The sequence below is a fragment of the Ammospiza caudacuta genome, chromosome 6 (genome assembly GCF_027887145.1).
Source record: "Ammospiza caudacuta isolate bAmmCau1 chromosome 6, bAmmCau1.pri, whole genome shotgun sequence".
Classification (NCBI taxonomy): domain Eukaryota; kingdom Metazoa; phylum Chordata; class Aves; order Passeriformes; family Passerellidae; genus Ammospiza; species Ammospiza caudacuta.
In genome coordinates, this window is record NC_080598.1 from 31,236,274 (window position 1) to 31,256,758 (window position 20,485).

At 42.7% G+C, this 20,485-nt stretch overlaps 1 protein-coding gene across 4 annotated transcripts in view; it reads right to left on the reverse strand.

Moving 5' to 3' along the window:
• Nucleotides 1-10,095: 10,095 nt before the first annotated feature.
• Nucleotides 10,096-20,485, reverse strand: part of SIPA1L1 (signal induced proliferation associated 1 like 1) — a 200,468-nt gene continuing 190,078 nt past the window's right edge. For 3 of the 4 annotated variants that reach the window (XM_058806878.1, XM_058806877.1, XM_058806876.1), the window contains 5 exons: nt 18,802-19,045; nt 15,838-15,984; nt 13,558-13,672; nt 12,989-13,070; nt 10,096-12,232 (listed from right to left, as the gene is read on the reverse strand). In XM_058806878.1, coding sequence (XP_058662861.1) covers nt 12,089-12,232; nt 12,989-13,070; nt 13,558-13,672; nt 15,838-15,984; nt 18,802-19,045 — 732 coding nt within the window. In that variant the 3' untranslated portion in view covers nt 10,096-12,088. The remainder of the gene's footprint in view (nt 12,233-12,988; nt 13,071-13,557; nt 13,673-15,837; nt 15,985-18,801; nt 19,046-20,485) is intronic. The other variant, XM_058806879.1, reaches the window with a different exon arrangement.

Below are 20,485 nucleotides of genomic sequence, written 5' to 3' on the forward strand. Positions count from 1 at the left end.
ATTATAATTGTAGCCTTTGGGATCTTTTTCCCAGCAGACAGATTTTAGGTTTGCAAAGGGAGCAATTTATTGCCGTAACCTGGGCGTCAATGCAGTCCCCAAGTGTGGCTGCACTTTGCTCTTATCACAATTCCAGCAGTAACATGCTCCTGCACAATGGTTTTTATTAGCAGAGAGCACCTCTCCTACTCGACATCTTTTACAAGCAGCTTACGAAACACTTCACAAACCTGAACTCTTGCGGCCACTGCCCTCACCGGGAATCCGAGAGACGTAAAAGGGCCCGTCCAAGATTGCCGCCCACAGAGCGGCGGCCCAGGCCGCGCCGGCCCGGCCCCGCTGCCGGCAGCCGCCAGCAGAGGGCGCCCTGCGCCTTCCCAGCCCTCACGGCCCTTCCCGGCGCAGGGAGGGCTGTAGGAGCCTCCCTTCCCTTTTACTCCGTGGAAAAGTAAAAAATGTCCTCCCCCTGGCTTACCAGGGTCTCTGCCCCCTGCCGCCAGGCAGCTCCGTACATCTTCCTTGCCGGCTTCTCCGCGCCGCTCCCCGAGACGCTCTGCGGCCCATGGGGAGAGGAGCCCCCCAGGGCAGGAGGCAGAGCGGGGGAAGGACTGACTGCCCGCTGATCCCAGCGGCCGGCTGCTGCCCCCGGAGCGCCGCGTGTCCGGCTGAGAGCGCTTCCCTGTCTGCACCCGCACGTACTTTCAGCTACCTGCGGCGGGGAGGAGGACTGAGCGTCCTGCAGGGCCAGCTAGAAAGGCCTTCAGGGGTGCCTGAAACCTTGAGGGCAGCTGAATCAGGAGCAACTGAAAGTAGTCTCTTACAGGGCAGCAGTCCTACTAAAATAGAACTTCTATGACACACATTAGACATGTTCTGGTCACACTTTCTGACATGCACTTACACAGAACATGTCCTGATTTCTTTTTTCAAGGTCAAAGATCTTACTGTGTTCACTGAACTAGTGGACTTCAGCTAGAAGTCCTAGCCAAGATGCCACAAAAAATATTTCAAAGACCTCCTTGCCCCTGTATGCAAATATTGCTTGGCAAAGGTTGAGAATTTCTCAGATGTTGCGCTCTTCATTTTTCCAGCGGTCTGTTGGGTTTTTTTCCTTGTCAGACTGGTCAGAAAAACATGCTAAAGACAAGGCTTTTTGTGGCTCATACTCACCTCCCATTCATCATTACACAAGTTGGTGTTCTCAGCCATGTATGTCCCTCCTACTGCAGCAGTCTACTTCCCAGCTGCCTGGCAGGCCACAATCTGCTCTTCTCCCAGTTCCTGTCTGCCATTGAAGGCATATAACATTGCAATCTGACAGCCATGCAAGCTGCCAAAATCCTACCCAATGTGAGCCAGCACATCCTGAATTCAGTGCAGATCTTATTAGCTTCATCCAGCATGGATCAGAAATCCTCTCCACAGCTGAAAATCCTTTCTGAGTCAAGAGGGTTTTGCCACCATCTGAGCAGCTCCCAGCCATCAGAAGGCTGTTCCCAGAACTAGTGCTTGGTAAGGGCAGTGACTGGAATGTGAAACGGAATAAACTTTGTGGCATTCCAAAAGCCTCTTGGACCTGGCAATACCCAGAGCTTTGAGTACATCCGAAGAAATCATAGTAGTGATGGGAGAAGCAGCTAGGTCCAAATTATTACAAGTCCAAGGAGATTAAAAGGGTACTGAAGCCAAGTGCCTGGATCTGTCTTGGCAATAGCTTACTGCTTTCTCCTGCCTTTTTAAAAAACATGGAAGAAAGCTACCACGCATAAACAATTTTATCATCATCTCTCAATTTCCACAGTATCTGACACAGCAAGAAGAAACTTCTCCATGGAGACCACACAGTCCTGAAGCACATTGTGGAAATGGCTGTCAGGCCTCATGAATAAAAAGTGAATTACAAAGTGCATCAGAGTATCATTGTATTGGCTAATAACCTACAAAGGGTTTCTGGTTTTATCTCAGACTATAGTTACAAAAAAATTCTTATTATGCCTAGCTCATCCTAAGGGAACACAGCAGGATTAGTCTCTCTGGGATGAGTGCAAGTGCTTTGTTTTACCCAGGCAAGAGAGAGCTGTGATTTGCATCTGGAAGTTTCTAAGGACAGTAGTGCCAAAGGGCTCAGCTGGGTAAGTGGTCCTCATCCAGAGCTTTACATCATTACTGTAAACCTAAAGGTTAAACAGTTCCTTGCTGATCAGCTGTCATTTGACTTCATTGTAAGCCCTCCTATACCTACCTGGTTTCAGCTACGTCCTTGTCCCCCCAGTGTTCATCCCTGCCTTCCCTTCCTCTGCACGGGGTTGTGAATATCCGCAAGACACTTGCTCAGAGCAGTGACATCCACAAGAAAGAGAAATGCTCTGAAGATCTAGCCCAGGCCAAAAAGTGGAGCTGAAACTGGCTTGCAGCTTTCCAGAGCACTGGGGGAAATCTCATACATGGTGAGGGGTTAACAGGGTGCTCCCAGGGCATCAAACTAGCTGGGAGCTCTTCATGCCTCTCAGCATCTCCCCACTTATTTTCCTATCTGCTATCCTGTTCTTGATTCCAAGGATTACTTGCACGTCCTGCACCAAGGCAACTGTGTGTGCCTCAAACCTGCCATTTCCCTATGCTGTTTTTTTAAATTGGGTTTTCCAACTTCTCCAAGTGCAGCACAGGATTTGGTAATCCTGTTTCTCAGGTTTCTCCTTCCTACTAAACTGCTAGATGTTAGGTCCCCATCCCTTTCCCCACTATAGGAGTTTGCGATGCATGTCCCTGCATTGTTCCACTTCCAGTGATTTTCTCTCCAACCTTTTTCCCATATGCATCAAAGTATCTGAAGACACTGCAAGACTGTTCAATAGGTTAGGTGTTCTCTGGGAGGAAAAGGAGCAGGTGGATGATGGAGGCTGGACTTCATTTGAAGGAGGCAATTGAAAGAAGCCTTTTCAGTTCTATGTCTTTCACTCTCAATCTTCCTCATGTGTGGGCTGTGTGCAGTTCTGTCAGTCATTTTCATTGCCATTGGTTCCACTTTTCAACTGGAGGAACCCAATGCTCACTGAAACAGCAGCAGATAAAATAGAACCTAAAGGACAGTCACCAGGCTATAAATTCCCATCCCTGAGTCAATGCATATTTTAGGCCAAATGAAGGAGATCTGTCAAGAAAAGCTGGGAGAAAATAGAAGCTAAGCTAAGCTATAGTCCAGTAGCTGGGATGCTCCCTGGGAAGATGCAATATCAAATCCCCTTGAAGAGAGGATGCAATGAAGCAGAGTCTTCCAGCATCCTGGATGAACTCTGTACCCACTGAAGTGTCTGTAGAAGAGAGGTAATACTGGCCCATTCCCTGTCTCTCACTTTTCGTCTCCCGTGTTGTCTTCTTGCTGGAAACTATTAGAAGCCTTTGAAGTGGCCATGAAGTGCATGGACAAAAAAGGCTCAGTGCATAAAAGCACCTGCTTATCCTACTGGAGATCCGTGAAGCAAGCTGCTTCCCCAAAGGATCCCTAGGAATATAAACTCATAGGATAATGAGTGGATGAATGATTAAAGGACAGGAAATAAAAGGTGGATATAAGGAGCAAACCTTCATGACAGAGGGAGTTCACCAGGGCAGTATCAGAGGGATGAGTGTTGAAGGCCATGATGTTTGGAACTTAGTAAATTACCTGGCAAATGAGTGAGTAATAAATGTGACAAACCTCCTGGTGGCATGAGGATATGCTGAGTGAAACAGAGGGGTTATCTGTGAAGAGCTTCAAAACAACCATATGCTACCAAATGACAAGGTGAGAAGACAGCACGAAAACTGCAACCTGGACTGAAATTCGAAAGAAAGGACATGGGAAAAACGCTTCTGACCTCATTATATCAAGATGGGCTCTTGGGCCTGTTCTTAAAAATAATGTCAACTTAGTTTATATTCCATAACAGTTAGAAAATTAAGTGTTTGTGATGCTTTGGGAAGGGATAGTGAACACAAAGGAGAATGCACAATGGAGGATAGCACAGCAGTGCATCTGCATGCCAAAGACTCTGCACTTCTGGTCCTGCCATCTGAAGAAGGGCATAGCAGAAAGTACGGGGCTCAGAGAAGAGCAGTGGGAAAGATTTAAGAGCGCTTCCATACAAAAGGTAAGATTAAGGCCAGACTAAGACTAGAGACAACTGAAGGTGTTTATGTACAAACCTGAGTGATTCCTTTGGTCAAGAAGTCCCTAAACTAAACTGGTACAGTGTATTCTAGGGAAATAACTGTGTCTGCCTGCCCTGTTCTTGAATCAGTACCTGGATGCCCAGTGCTGAACACTGAGTCAGACTGGCTTCCATGCCATCTGATACTACCAACCCCTGAGTTCAGTTGCACCCCAGATGGGGAGTACTGCTTCAGATCAACTAGAGTACCAGATCAAATAAACAAAATTTAGCTTCAGGTATGTGTTATTAGATCAGGACCATAAAGAACTTGGAGGAAAGTGGAAGACACTAAGATTAAGGTGTCCTCAGAAGGTGCTACTAATTTTGAATGCCTTAAGCTGTGAACTTATTGCAGGAAAGGATTTTTATTCATACCTTACCTACAAGGCTTGGATGTGCCTGTGTGCACAGTAGCAGTTACATGATGGATGCGGGTGCCCTGAAGACTAGGCGTGCAGAATTACTGAACAGCCCCAGTGCCTGACAGCAGGTCAGCCAGCCTTTCCTGAGCTCAGTCTGGAGCCTTGGCCCAGCATCATTGGAGCACAGAGCTGCCCTGTGCTCCTGGCAGGCCTGCCAGGTTTGCTGCCATCTGGGTACCCCACCTGCACCAGGCCCCTGGGGGGATCTCTGTTCGACTCCATAGCCAGTCCTGTGGTACCTTTGAAAAATCTAGGCCAGTTTTCTCATTTTGCAACCTTTTCTCAGGTCTCAAAGGACTCAAATTCTTCTGGTTTCTTTCCCAGCCCAAAGAGATGCGCTTCAGAAAGTATGGCCCCTTGCCTTCAAACCTCCTGTTTAGAACTAAAGCTATGCATGGGGAAACATTACTGGTTTTCCTCCTCATGTGAGGAGAGGTGAAGTTCAGAAGCCAGCAGAAATTCAGTATTTAACTCACTTCAGACCCTTTTGAAACTGATCCAGCCTTTATCTGTGCATTTAGACACTGTCACTTGATATTTTCAAATCTGCCCTGTATAAAAGCCCTAAAAATAGTCTATTTTAAAATAGACTACACTGAAAGTATCCCTTGAACTCTCTCCCCTGCTCTCAACACCTCATGAAACTTAAGTAAAATGTTCTGTTTTCCCACAGGCATGCTCTTAGACTACTTGGTCACTTCCTACTTGAGAAATTTCAGTGAGAGAGAGAGACTAGTGTGCACTTACACACAGTTTCATTCTGTCTCTCCCTTTTCTGGTCATGAAATGGTTGGCATCTCACACCAAGCAGCCCTGGTTTTTCCTGTTCTGCTGGCCCCTAGATTGCTGGGAAAACACCTCAAGGGCTCTTGTCCAGGACTGCTGAAGCTCCTCCAGTGATTGTTGTGTGAACAACTTGTCTGCCTTTTCTTGACCCCAGACAGGGATGGTCTTTGCCTGCCAGTACCTTTCTCTGAGGCACTTCCCATCATTTCTGCCCACTCCAGCCACAAAGACAACAGGATGCAGGTTACAGGCCTGAGACTGCAAGACTTGGGGACGACATCTTACAGCACACCAGAGACCCACACTACATGCTGTGATTCCAATGACTCTCCCCTATGTAAGCTATGACCCATATTTTGACTGTCTAATAAAGATGGCTCACTTAAAAATCAAATATGGCTAAAAACTGCAGGGTTTTAGTGGAGAACTGAGATCTAACTGCAAAATCAGACCAAACAAATCAGAGCTATGGAACTAATGCTAGTTTGAGTGTTGCTTTTAGGCCAGGGAAGCACTGAAAGAAAAATCACAAAGAGACAGACACATTTCCATGCTATAGGTGTAACCTCATCAAGTTTTCATCAAGGAGGCAATTCCTTGTTTGCTTGAACAGTTAGGGGAACACAGTGCAGCTCACCATGGGGGACTTTCTAGCAGACTAGATCAGCTAGAAAACTTCACATGTGCAAAATTCTCCAATTTCAACTCTAAATATGGCAGAACACAAGCAAGCAGGAAGAGGGAAATACTGAGTGGGCAAGAAGCCAGTTCTATGTACTCCTCTCTGCCCTTCTTTTTCCCCAGGCTGTGTGTTGAGCCTCACCTGAGGAAGAACGTAAAGCAGAGGATGTCACAAAACAATCTACTAGTCAATAATACTATTGGGACTTGTAGATGGTGGTGACTGACCAGTCTACTAATGTGAAGCACAACATGGAAGAATGGCTTTTCTCAGATGCTTGTGCACAGCTTGAAAACACCTAACCTTTTCTAAAAAAATAAAGGTGCTACAAAGAATGATAAAAGCAAATAGATGTACACTTATATTATCCCACTATTAGGATCAAATGGCATGGGTCATGGAAGAAACAAGAATGAAGTGCCCCCAATCCCCCATCCATGCAATGCCTGCAGCAGAAGCTGGCACTACAGAGGTCTGGGCTGCTCCTCTGGGCAGAGCTGGACTGAGCCAGAAGCTTTGTAGGAGGAAAAGCCAGGCAAGCACACAGCAATTGTTTCTGCTGTGTATGGGCAGACACCTCCCAGGCGTTATCCCTGGCACACTGCAATTTGGGCATGACATAGCTTGTTCCTTCCATACAGTGGAAGTGATCACTGAGCCTCCCAGCTCCAGCTAAGCAAACTCCTTATGGGTGTGAGGTAGAAAGAGATGCAAATGTGCCTTGGTTCCTTTCACAAAACAAGTGAGCAGTCAAGCTCTGCAATTTTCAATTCAGCCAAGTCTTTCAATTGCTCGACGCAGTCTCACCTTTCAGCTCAGCCACAGGCAGACACAGTTTTGCTGCCAGGACTATTGGAGCAGCCCCTCTTCCTACATCAGATCCCAAGAGCAGAACAGCAGTCAGCAGCCACCAGACAAAGTGAGCAAACTGCTGGAAAAGTGCAGGAGAGGTGGGAGAAAGCAAGAGGAAAGAACAGAAATAAGCTTTTAAACAGGTCTAGGACAATTCCCTGGGTTTTTGCCCCTGTGGTGTGAAATCTCGTCTTAGTTAGTAGTTGGTGGCATTTGCCACTATCACCACATGAGGTTAGGAAACTACATTTAGTCCTAGTCCTGGAATACATCCTCATTTCAGTCTCTGACTTCTTTGCATGCCAAGAGCTGATAGGCTTCTTCAGCTGCCAGGAGCATCCTCTGCCCGCAGCTGTAGCTCCTCAGCACGTGTGTCCTTCCTGCAGGCAGCACAGAGTGAAGGACAACCAGGGGGCTCAATCTAGGCCCTGATTCAAGCGTGAATAAGCAGTACCAAGTACAGAAAAAAGAAATCCCTAGAAATTAATCAGAACTGGACTGTAGGAAGTTGATTAGTGGAGTGGAGCAAACAGCACTTAGCATCTACCAAGCTGCAGGCTTCTCCTTCCTGCTAGGCTCACCAAAGGGAAAATGGCAAATGTGGGTGCTCTGCTGCCAGCTGCAGACAGAGGACATGCTGTGGACTTTTAAGGAGGGTACAGACTCCTGAGTCATAAGCTTTTGGAAAGTAGGCAAAACACAGCCTGCATTTGCTGCTGAGGTTACATCTTTCTTCTAATAACCCTGAAAACAGAAACCAAAGTAATGCTTTGCCTAAAAAGACTGTGCATCTCCATGCTCAAAGGTTTTTCTTCAAGACTCAACTAGGTAAAGTCCAGAGCAACTGGCTGGACAAGAGACATCCTGATATCCTTCTAACCTGAGTTACATTGTGAGAGATCATAAATTCTGCAGCCCTCAGCCCTGCAGTGTGGTAAGGATGTACAGATTACAGCAGCACACTGGTTTTACTTCCCATAGGAGTTCTCCAATTGCCCACACCAGGCTGTGCTACAGACAGCCCAGTTCACTTTAAATCACTGACACAAAACATTGGGGAAAACACAAGTAGGTTGTGATACTCAGAAATTACCTTCTGAAAGGAGACAGGTCCATCCATGCAAACACTGGAAAAGCTGGACTGAGGGACTTGCTTCCTGAGATCTTGCTTAGTGAGAGGGGCAAAACCCTAAAAGGTCCCCAGCAGCTCTGTCTCCTCAAAGCTGACTGATTCCTCAGGCTGCTGCTGTAGAAAGTGGGACAGGATCCCAAACAGTGGCTGCTGCTGGTCTTCCTTACAGAAAGGAGATGTAAGTGGCTGCCATCAGCCACAGCCTGTCTTGGGGCTCCAACAAGTTCAACTCATAAACTCCCAGCCCCATTCCCCTCATGGCCAGCCAAAGCTGATGGGGGAAGGGGATCTTACTTCAGAGCTCTGAATATTTCTATGAGCTTCTTTTCCCCCTAGTATTTCCTTAAAAAGCCCAGCAAGGATTTCCTCACCACTGCCTCACCATTATCAGGAAGAGGTGAAGGCATCTGTACAAGCCTCATCATCTCATTGCTCAACTTGCCTCCATTAGTAACTCCCTCAGCACAGCCCATATCTGCTCCAGTGGAGAATGGACAGTATCATCTCTCTTCCAAAGAATCCAGCTTTGGATGCCATACCAGCAGATAAACTGCAACCTCCTGTTCCCCTGCTGTCTTGCAGCAAAGCAAGTTGCTTATACAGGACTAACACCATGCTGAATTCTCTGCCAGGAGAGAGCTGACTGCCTAAAAAGAGGATTTGTTAGCTGTCAGCCCAAAGTAAGGCACTGAGAGATGAGAGAATTACATAAAGGTTTTAGAAGCAAACCAGTCAATCCTCCCAGGCTGTGCCTGGTTTATGGGGACCTTTCCCTCAAAGAAAGAACTGGGGAAAAGGCTCTCACACTACTTGTCCACTGAATTGGAACACACCTCCCACAGAAACAAGAAGCTATCATACAGTAACCACATTTTCAGATGAGTGAAACCTGAATGTTTCACCCCATCTCCTCTCCCTTAACCTCATAACAAGCTCCCCCAGGCCCCTTCCCACCAGCCTCTCCCCTCACAACCCCTGCTCCTGTGTGCCCCACAGCTCACTGCTAACCACACCCAGTTACCACCCTCTGGCCTGTCAGCCATGCCCAGCACCACTTTTGGGAAGAGTATTATCCATCATGCAGGCTGCAGCCCCTCTGTGGTGACATCCCCACACTCTGATTGGGGGATTTTGAAAGAAAGCAGATTGCTGCTGCTGTACCAGCCACATCCAGCAATCCAAAAATTTGTCACAGGGAAACAACATCTTTGCACTGGAACATAAACAAGGAATAGTAAATTGTTTCCAAGACCATAAAACATGGGAGAAACAGGAAGATTGTCCTTATTACCCACACTGCTCCCACATCCACCCACCTTCTGCTGAGGCCAGTCACTGCTCCAGCTGCAAGGAGATGCCTGCAAGTTGGATCCTGCCCTGGTCTAGCCTGACCTAGCGCTGTGTGTGGTGGAGTGTGGGAACTTCTAGCATGAATTCATTATGAATGTGGACAGGGAAACTCCTTGACCTGAAGGAAGCTTTCTCCAGTTCAGCTACCAGGATCCAATTACAAATAATAAGACAGCGTCTAGTTTTCTTTCCAAGATTCAACCTCAATTTTTCATCAGATGTTTCTATTTATTCTTGCTGCTTCACAGCTCTCTTGGTCCAGTAACTTCATGCTAGAAAGAGATGAATTTTCTTTCCCCACATGCCTTGTAGGGAATTATTCAGTGAACTGGAAGACACTTTGCTGCAGACTGACCTAGTTCCACATTTTTAAGCTGTGTGGAATGCTGATCCGGTGGGCCAAAACTACATCTGTTCAAAACACTTCCAAGGTCATCTCCCAGGTGAAAGATGGAGATCTGGAAAACAAAACAAACGGATAGTACAAGTAAAAAGACAAGGGATTAAGTGTTTTTTACTTACCAAGTAATGGCCTTCAAAGGGATAAAAATTAGGAATCTAATAGAGAATGGAACTCCTGTATCAATAAGTACTGAGAAAAGTGGTACATAAAAAAAACCAGGAAGAAATGGACACTCTGGAAAGTCTTAACAAATCCAACAAAATCCAAGAAAATGGTTTAGAAGAACCTTTAAAATGAGTTTTATTGTCAGAATTTTACAAGTAGCCTTCAGAGGCATCATACAAGAAGAACTCTGTTGCAAAACTCTAATAAATAGTCTGCCCCAAGTCCCAAAATATTTTTTGAAATAAAATAAAACCAAACTTAAAAATAAAAGAGAATAAAAGCAAGACTTCAGGATGCTCAGAGATGTTAGCAATATTTCCCATTTACAAATAATATCAGGCATTATATAAATCTCCTTCATACAAGTAATTAAAAAACCCAAGACATTCTAAACCTTTACAAAAGCACTCCAGAAATAGTTCCAAAGAGATCCATTTCCATGACAAAACATTAGAGAAGAACTCCATGGGGATTAGCATCACAAATGAAGTTTGAGGTTGAAGTGTAGTGTGTACTTGTGTGCAGCAAGATTAAATATCGTGAAAAGGGGATTTGAAGAGAGCATGGAAGTCTTTGACAAGACTGTGCCAGTGATTTTAATCTGTTTATTTGAGAATGTGATAAAAGGGGAGTGAGAGGATGCTCTCGAAATTAACCCCCAAATACACTGCACTTTATGGAAGGCAATATTTACTAAGGTAGTAACTAGATCCTCAGAAGGGAGTAGAAAAGGTTTCTCAGCACACTGCACAGTCCAATGCCTGTGCAGAATGTGGTGCTTAAAAGCTGTATTTTGACACCTAAAAGGTATTTTCTGTAGAGGTAACACGTTGTGGAAGTTAGCTGTTCCTTCAAAGAACAAGAAATCAACTTTGCTGGCATGAAGCAGTTTGGGAAATCTCGTGAGAGACAATTTCACTGGGGACTCAGGATTTCAGAGCTCCAATCCTGTCCCAGTACTTTGAAAAATACACTTCTCTAATTCCCCTTTACATATTCCTCTATCTTCCATAGTAAAGGATTTATAAGATCTCTCATGCAACAAAACACAACTTGAATAAACTTTTCTCAAATCTGCTGTGATTTCTCAAATCTCTCTATGATTTGACAAAGCAAGGGAAACAGAATGGGAGGGCAGGTACACAGTGATAGTTTGTGTGGTTTTCCATGGTAACATTTCAGGGGGGAGAAAAAAAAAAAATCTTAATCTCTTTACAACTTCAGCTTAAGTCTCCTGCACATACGCAAGCACCAGACTCCCCTGGAAGGGCAGGGTGCTGTACTTAACTGAGCACTGTTGCTGGATTGCTGATGTCTCAGCCTGCCTGGTGTGGTATGCACTGCAGCATGCCTAGTTTTGCTGTTTGTAAAGGTACTTGCAGCCATTGTTTCCACAGGAAACAAAGGCCACCAGAAATGCTAATGCAATCGATGCGTGACTATATGCCTGACCCATGGCTCACCTCTCTAGTCTCTCTCTAAGCTGTGATGCTGGTTGTTCTGTACCATACACTACGGACACGCGCTCTCTGCAATGGATGGGAAGGTAGCACTAGTAACCAAGCGCAATTTGCTAAGGAGACACCTAAAACATTGCATTACATCCCCTTGTCTGTGGCATACTTCAGAAAACAATGTTAGAAGAGCAGTAAAGTAAACATTTCTTTCTAATTTTCTAGATGTCATAATATTTGCCAAAGCTGCAAGGAAAAGCAGATTATCTGAAACAGAGAGAAAGGAGTTAATGGAAACAGAGGCAGATGGAACAGCAAGCCTGATCCTGGCCTCCAAATCATTTTGTACATAACAGATAAAGAGACAATGTGCAAAAAATAGACATTCACATTTTAGCAGTTAAACTTTTATTTTTTTATTTTACCTTTTTAAAATTATTTACTTTGTTTTTTCTACAAAAGGCAGACATTGATTGTTGATCTGCAATTGTTCTGAGTGCGCGCAGAGATGCAAAAAAGGGTTATTGGAGGATGAAGAACAGGGAATTGCTCTGACTATACTTTCACATGTCATAATTAAGGTGGCATTAAAGCTTAAGTCCCAGTAATAATATTCATAACAGATAGTTTCCTTCCCCGTACACCGTTCTCAGTTCATATCAATTGTGTTGAAAACCCATTCGGTGAATTTCTTCAGCTTTTCAGTCGCATTCTGGGATTCCTCCTGTAACCTCAAGTTGTCTTCCCGCAAATGTTGCACTTCAGCCTGAAGGCTGGCCTTGTCCTCTTTTTCCTTAGGCCAAGGAAAAATAGAGATCTTAGTAGAAATTTCAGGTCATGCTTCCTATCTATCTAGAGCAGCAGGAATCTCTTAAGAGAGTGTAAGTCTCGTTCTTTCTAAGGATTTTATGTGCAGTAACACATGGGTTTACATCCAAGGGACATTAGTGATGTTTGCTTGCTCATGTTCTGATTGCATGAACAGGATTTCTTTGTATTAGATCCCAATACAGAAGCTGACTCCCTAGGTGGTCCAATAAAATTGGCCATGAGCTGTTCTGTATGTACAAGTGCTGATGGTTAACTAAATAAAGGACAGGGAATCTTTCTGCAAACACTTTCCCAGCTAAGAGACTTCATCTCACTACTGCAGAGCCTTCTTGGACCAAGTAGGCATTAAAACAATACAGGAAGTTTCCACTGCAGAAATTACAGGTTTAGATAGCACTGCCAACTTTTCATCAGCAGGATACATTTTTATGGACTAACTTCAAGCCTTTTGCAGTGTCACCTGAATTGGGAGTGGAGGTACTGTGAATCACCCTCCTAATTTAAGCAGAGGAATCAAACGCCTACAAATTCAGACACCCCATCCCAGCCATGCATAATTAGAAGCCTGAGAAAAGTAGCAAAGAAATGTCTTTTTCTCATACCAGGATGAGACTGTCACAGGCTCAGGCATGGCAAAGCAGGATTACACAGTTATTAGCACCACCAAGCACCAACTAAATACATGTCATATAAATCCTTCTGTAGATGAAATGCTTACCTTCCTTAGATCTTCTTGCAGCATCTTCAGCAAACCTTCCAGTTGGTCCACTTTAGAGGCAAGAGTTGGAGGGGATTCTTTACTGTTGAAAGCAGGAAACAAGAACAGGTATCGATATGATTTACTGCCTTCACATGGGGTAGCTAGAAGCTTTGTCTATACCAAGTGCCTTTATGAAGGCATGCATTTGTGTGCACCAAGGGGTCACAAAATAAACATAATAAACAGTACATGGAACACATACAGCACATTAAACAACAGAGCAAATTTAACTCATGATTACTTGGGGTCATCCCATCACTTGACTTCTTTCTACTTGAAATCACTGTATATGCCTTGAATTAACCATTGCTTTGGATAGTTTCATGAACATCTCAGACAAGAAAAAACCTGCAAAAAGATTCAACTGGACTTATAATTCTTTTATTTTCACCTCCCAACTCCATCTTCATGAGAACTTCCGAAGAGTTACTGCATGAAGCCTGGAGATGGCTTCCAAATGAAGACATCCCTACTCTTTCCCTTGGTTTGTAGCTGGGAAAGCCTGCACATCTGGTGTATTTACTTACCCTGTATAAGGCTTTATCTGTGCAGTAAGCTGGTCCTCAGCCTGATCACTGCTGGAAGCAGCGCTCACAGGTCTGTGATTTTCATCAGCAGCAGCAAAGAATGAAGCTCGCTGAACTGAGAAGGCAAACATACAGAGAAAAACAATGGCAGCAGTAATGATTATTTGTTCATGCACAGCACAACAGCTACACTGCAGCACTTCAGCAATTTCAGTCTGTTTCAAGCAAGGTAAAGTGATGATATGTCATACCAATGTCCACTTGATGGAAGCAAACTGGCAGTGAAAGTGTTTGCACCAGGCTTGCCACTGTACTGGAGTCAGAAAGTATTGGCTCTGGCACAAGCAGCACTGTGCAGATCTTCCTGGGTATGACTGCATGACACCACCCAATAACTTAGCAACTATATTTCACTTCTTTCACTCTATAAAGAATAGCTTTATCTTGAGGAAGGAAAAGCTCACTGTGTGCAATTTGACTCATGTAATTTTTCAGAACCTGAAATTTTTTTCTTATGTTTTATAAAACATTTTCAGATTGAAACATGAAACCTCTTTCCTGCCTTGTGTGTGTATTTCTTGTCCTGTAACTGTTCAAATGTTCTAACACATCTCTAAAACACTGTCACATGGTGTGACAGACAGCAATATAAAAACTTTAGCTTAATAAATTAACCTCAGCAGCTGTTGGGCTCTCACTGGAAACAGAAGAGTATTGTCTTTTTCTCTTTGGTAAATTTTTATAGTACAGGTTGGTGTAGCTCAGGTATTCAGGCAGTTTTTCTTTCAGCTGGTACAGATACCACAATTTGTAATTTCAGGGGCTTGTGCTGAGGACACCAATCAATGGTGGAGAGGAGGTGTTCAGGATCACAAATCAGAATTTAGGTTCCTTGGTATGTGTCAATCCCTACTGGCACTTGTCAGAGACCAGAGACTGGGATACTGAGACCAAACAACCAAACACCAATGGAATTATATTGAGATCCTTCTCAAAGTCAAATTTGAATGTATTTTTATAGCAGTGATTTGAAGCTGACAGCTAACACATTACTCCAGCTTTTCTTCATCTGAGCTGTCAGTTTGTTATCTTGACCACAGTGACTGTGTTCACACTTCTGAAGAGAAACACGAGTGAGTCTGGGGCCTACCAAGTGAGGGATTCAGGTTAATGAGGACAGTCAAATAAATCACACCAAAAATGAGGGGATCCTTTAAAGAGAAACTGCCAACCAGAAAGAAATGTGTTAAAAACCTGAGTTTCACCCATATGTGGTGATGAAAAAAACATCACTACAAATTCATCTTCTCTTGAGGACCATGTCTTACATTGAATACTCTTTTCAAAACTGTACAGCTCAAATATGAGCCAAGCTGCTCCTACAACTCCTGTGACAACAGAGCAGAGGACACGAGTACTCTAAACACTCAGAGACACCCACTGTGCTAATGATATCTAAGGCTACTACCAGAGAACAGTCAAGAAATCAAATTACTTCAGACTTCTCCAACTGTGTTGAATAAGGTCTAAAAGATTCAAGATAAGTGAAAAAACACTTCCATGAAGGTGGGACAGCATTTATGCAGATACTAGGAATGGGCACTTCTGTTTCACACACTTAGATTTTTCCATTGGATTCTAGTAACATAAATTCTCTTTAGTCTAAACTGCATTTTAAGTTTTAATTTTAAGTTCAAATGTATCTAGACAGTTTACAGTTCTCTTCAGTTTACCAAGAGTCATGGAGATGGAAAATGCCATAGGATGAAACAACACTTGCATGTAAAACTACATCTTCAGGGTATGCAGAGGCAATGAAAACGTATTTTACAACAAGGCGTATTTCCCAAATTATCTTGTAGCAAACTGCAGCTGCACGAGACGTACTTCTCACTAGTGCAGTAAGCAAGCAATATTTAGTGTGCTTTTCTCCTACTATATGACTTTATTTTTGCACTTTTGTGCCTTTTCCCAGACCAGCTGCCTGCAACTGTTTTACATGAAATGAAAAGTGACCAGTTTCATGAAGATTTGGCCAAACCATACCACTGAGGAATTCCAGTATAAAGAAATGGTATCTGACTATTACATATGAAGTTTCAGGCTCTTGACACTTCAGTCAGTATTTTAAATGAGCTTAAGCTTCAGACTAAGAAGAAAACTAAGAACAAAAAAACTAAAAGTCAGGATTAAAATAAATCCAAACAAACACAAACCCACAGTCCTTAACAAAGTGTGCACAAAGACCAGCTTCCTAAGTGTTGTATTGTGAAAACTTACCTTCAAAAGCTTTGGCAGCATCTACCAAGTTTGACCAGTCTAGATCAGAGGCAGAATCAGGCAATGGCATAAGACCAGGGTCTGGCATGGGCTGCCGTCTTTGCTCCTGGATATCTGTGAGGGAGCTGTCTGAGGCAGAAAACTCTCCTGGAGCAATGCAGAATAGATTATATACTCCATGAAAATACCTGAAAATTCCTTTCTTAATATACTGAATACCCTGTTCTTAACTTTTCTGGCATAGCACTTTTCAAGATCAGCCAAAATTCAGAAGAATGTTTGACCAACTACAGTTCACCAGATACAGCCCTTCACAAAGCAGTTTGCTAAAGCCAGCACATTCACCTCCTTTCTAACTTGCCTTCATCTTTTCAGCTAAGTGCCCCAAAAAAAAACCCAAAACCAACCCAAAACTGTGAGATTTTTTCCTTCCTCTTTACCATCTTGTAAACCAATGGAGCCGAATTAAGCCTACCAAGGTGAATCAGAACAAGAAAACCCTTAAAATTACTTCCAGAGCATTGCCCATCTCTCAGCAGTTCAGTGAAACCTTCAGATCTTTACTAAAAAATAGCCACACCCACCTATAAGCTGTTACAGGGCTCTCTATGGAAAAAAGCATTGGCAAGCTTGAAAGAAGGATTCAAAATCCCTGTCATTTTTCCGCAAATTAAAACAACAGAAGTAAAGCACTTAGATTTTCACCACTAATTAGGGCAACACCAAACTTTCAACCAAGAATTATCTACTTTATTTCAGTTTACTGGCTGGACAACCAAAAAATGTGAAATGCCTGGTCACATGGGTAAGCTCAGAAGCAGCATCCTTTCTCATGCCCTCTGTCAAGATGTAAAGAAGTTTTGAAAACTTTGTAGGCAGTAGAGAGAGATGTAGGGGTGAGAAGATGGACTGGGCAATTGGGAGGAAGCTGCTGAGAAGACAAGGGAAAAGAGTCTGCTTGGATCATACAGAACAGAAAGACAGTGTGACAGGCAGGATACAATGCCAAAATGCCTGAGTTGTGCTGTTTAATTCCCCTTCCCCCCTTTTTTTTTTTGATAGCCTAATAACTATGTAACTTCAATAACTAAAATAATTCATAAGAACTTCAGCTAAATCATATTGCTGCCTGGGGAACAGTGACCAGAAAAGTTACACTGCATTCACTTCTTGGCTCAGAAATCATGATTTTTTTTTTGTGTCTGTGTGTATTTACTTTTTTTAAATGTAATTTTGTTACATTTTATTTTGTTACATTCAGTATTATTAACACTGAGGATTTTTGTCTTAGCTCTTGAAATAGTTATTTTGGAGGTTGTTAACATGAAAATATTTCTAATTAGTGAAAAGATACATGCAATTAGATAAAAACCTAAGTATTTGAAAAGCTACTTGTTTTAAAAATGTTGGATTGTTAAGGCAGATGAACAAATGCGAGCATTTTTAGCTCAACATTTTTCCTCTAAAAAATGGATGTGCTCTAGAATCTTTGAATTTAAAGAATTTTGAGTAACTGGAAGCTAACAAATACTTGTGGTACTAAATATCTAGTTTATTTAATCCTTTTCTCAGCAAAGTGTGTGTGGGAAGACAATTTGTGTGCCAATCAAATAGCTGGTCCTTTTATCATGCAGCCCCTACGTTTTATAGAAAATGGAAAATCTTATTTTGTTGACAGAGGTAGAAAGGTTATGAGCTAGGAGGAGTTATTAGTTTAGGGTGGAAGAGAACATGGTAACAAAAGAAGGTTTTGTAGTTTTCTATTTGGAAAATACAGCATTTAAATGAAAAGAGACAAAGTGCTGCTTTCCACTTGTACTCTGGTGGCATCATTAATCTTCTGCCCCCAAGTCCTCAGAAACCAAATCCTCCATCCAGCTGCAAGCATAACCAAGTCTACAAAGTTATTTTAGTGCATATAAAAAACAGAAATGAAAAGAGCTCAGTTTCCTAACTCTTATGCAAGAAACACGTTATACAGACACAACAGCTCAGGAAAATGTCAGGTTCAACACTGAAAACTGATGCCTGGTGATCACAGTCAGATGAAAAGAATTTAAAATAGATTTCTTCATCAGCCTTCACTGTCAAATGCATCCTGTGTAGCTAAATACAGAGTGTGCTTAGGGCCCACTAGAGTGAGTTGAATCTATTGATAGGCCTTGCATTTTCCTCTTGAAACATACTAAAACATGAATAAATCAGAGCAGATATGTATTTCTTCAGAAAACATTGCAGAATCCTACCCTGAGATCTACCTCTATTTCTGGAAAACACACTCAGTTACGAAGTACAGTGGGAACCTGTGAAAATTCCATTTCTCACTGTGACATTCACGTGCAGTGACACACAATCCATCAAATAATCAGACTGAGACTTTTCAGTAAACTAATGAAAGAAAGCTGAGTGTCTTCTTGACAGCACTTTACAAATAACCTTTTCTGGTTAACTGTGTAACTAAAATAAGTAATTCATGTACGGGAATTCATTTAAAAACAATTGAACAGTTGGCACAATAAAAGCTGTATCTGGTATAGCTGTGTATCTAAATGTCCACCCACTTCTGTATCATTTTCCTAATCAAATTTTGTTCCTGGAATCCCACAGTAAGGAACTGACACCTGAAGTTCTCTCTGGTGGATAATCAAGCATAAATTATTTGTCCATTGGTCCAACTGATCTAGATGACTCTTGGAAGAAATGAGAGAAACTTGCAGCCAGTGAGGCAAATTTCTGTGCTCCCTCTACAAGGCAAATGCATGACCAGTCATGCCATCTTATACCCACTGAAGGGAGGGAAAAAAATTAAATTCCTGTCCCTTTTTTACATTTTCAGTCATGTGACTGGACTCTCCTCATCTGAGCAAAATAAAGATGGAACTACCAATTGCTGTAACAAACATTTCCCCCAAGATGATTCACAAAGGATTCCTCTGGAAGTCGAAAAATGGGAAATCCACTTACCATGTAGTGATTTCATTCCCAAAGTGTAGGATGGTCTCCGTAGGGGCAGTGACTTTGGGAGAGAAGGGTAGGTGCTGGTGAACAGAACATCATTTGGCATGGCTTGGTCCAGGAGCGAGGCCCGCGAGGTGAAGAAGTGCTCCCTTTGACCACTGTAAATACTCTCATCTGACAAAGTCCTTTGCAAGGCACGCCTTGTGGTAGGAGTGCTGGGAAAGGGAGACTGACAGGACAGAGTGTGTGACTATACATTCATAAACACAAATAAAAAGAAATGAGAAAAAAATAATCAATAAAGAAACTTGAAATAATTTTTAAAACTTTTTTTAAGTAAGAAAACAAGTGTTTACATAGCATCTTTTCAGAATGGACAAGAAAAAGAACTGAAGGAATTGGCTTTTAAGGAGGTTGTAAGTAGGTAACATATATAGTTTTTTTTTGCCTATTTCACATTCTTACTTTTAAATGCCCTTCAAACTTCTGGAGTGGAAATCTCAAGCAGCCATTGCTGACTCCAGAGCTGATATGTAGCAGAGAAATGGATACAGAAAGAGCCTGAATGCTGCACAAACCAGAGTTACACCGTTGCACAGGACTGGCTGCCCTACTGCAGCCCCAGCACCAGCAAATGCCAGCTAATTAGAAATCTCCTGTTAGCGAACAACAAGAATACCCACCACTGCTGTGGGTTTTCAGAAGTATTTGAATCAAAAGCACTCCCATGAATAAGAGAGCTTGTGTCTTAAATCCACCATCAGCCCAGCTTCCTCCATGCTCCATACAGGAGAAAGCAGGGCTGGGGTAGCCAGGAGTTTTGCACTCTTAGGCCAGTACCAGAGAGCTGCTATCATGACCATTCCAACCAGCAGAGACTCTGATTTTCATGAAGCCTATAGCAACACAGCTGTCTCTAAAGCATAACATTTCTTTACTGTTTGGTTGAAATTCAGTCAAATTTTTTTTTGCTGTAAGACTTCTGTAAAATGAGATCTAATTCATACAGTGGGCAGAATTAAGTTGGTTTTAAAATGCCATTTTAGTTTTAAGATGCAATTTACTGGTGTGACAGAATGTTTTTAACTTGCTGAAATTTATCAAAAATGCAATCAGGAAATAAAGATCGGAGTAAGAACTGATTTGCTAACCCCACAGCAGAAAAACAGCAAACTTGGGAAGATATTTTGGAATGAGAACAATTCTCTTGCTCGAAACAATCAACAGGAGGTGTGTGCATCACTCATGTCCCAGTTCCCCTCAGAACTACCACAAGCCTAAGAAAATGTTATCTTGCCAATAACAAGTTTTTTTATCTCTGGCCTCAAATGCACCATCTTAAATAATCTGTGCATGGAAGCCACACTTACAAACTTTAACAAGCCACTTCAGGTTTTCACTAGCAAAAAATGAAGTTACAGCTCTCTCTTCTGCATGGTTGCTGTGGAAACAATGTGGGCTCTGGATGACAAGCACTGGCTGTACATGAAGACTAGAAATCAAGATATTCTCTTCTGGATTATGGATTCTAAAAATCAATACATGCACTTACAAGTTATTCAACGTATTTTGAAACACATCAGGAAATGTTTCTAACTATTCTGCAAAAAAATAGGCTTAAGTTTAGGGATCATTTTTGGTAACAGGATTAGTGAGGTATAAAAGTGCTTGTTGCAAGGAATTTCAGTAC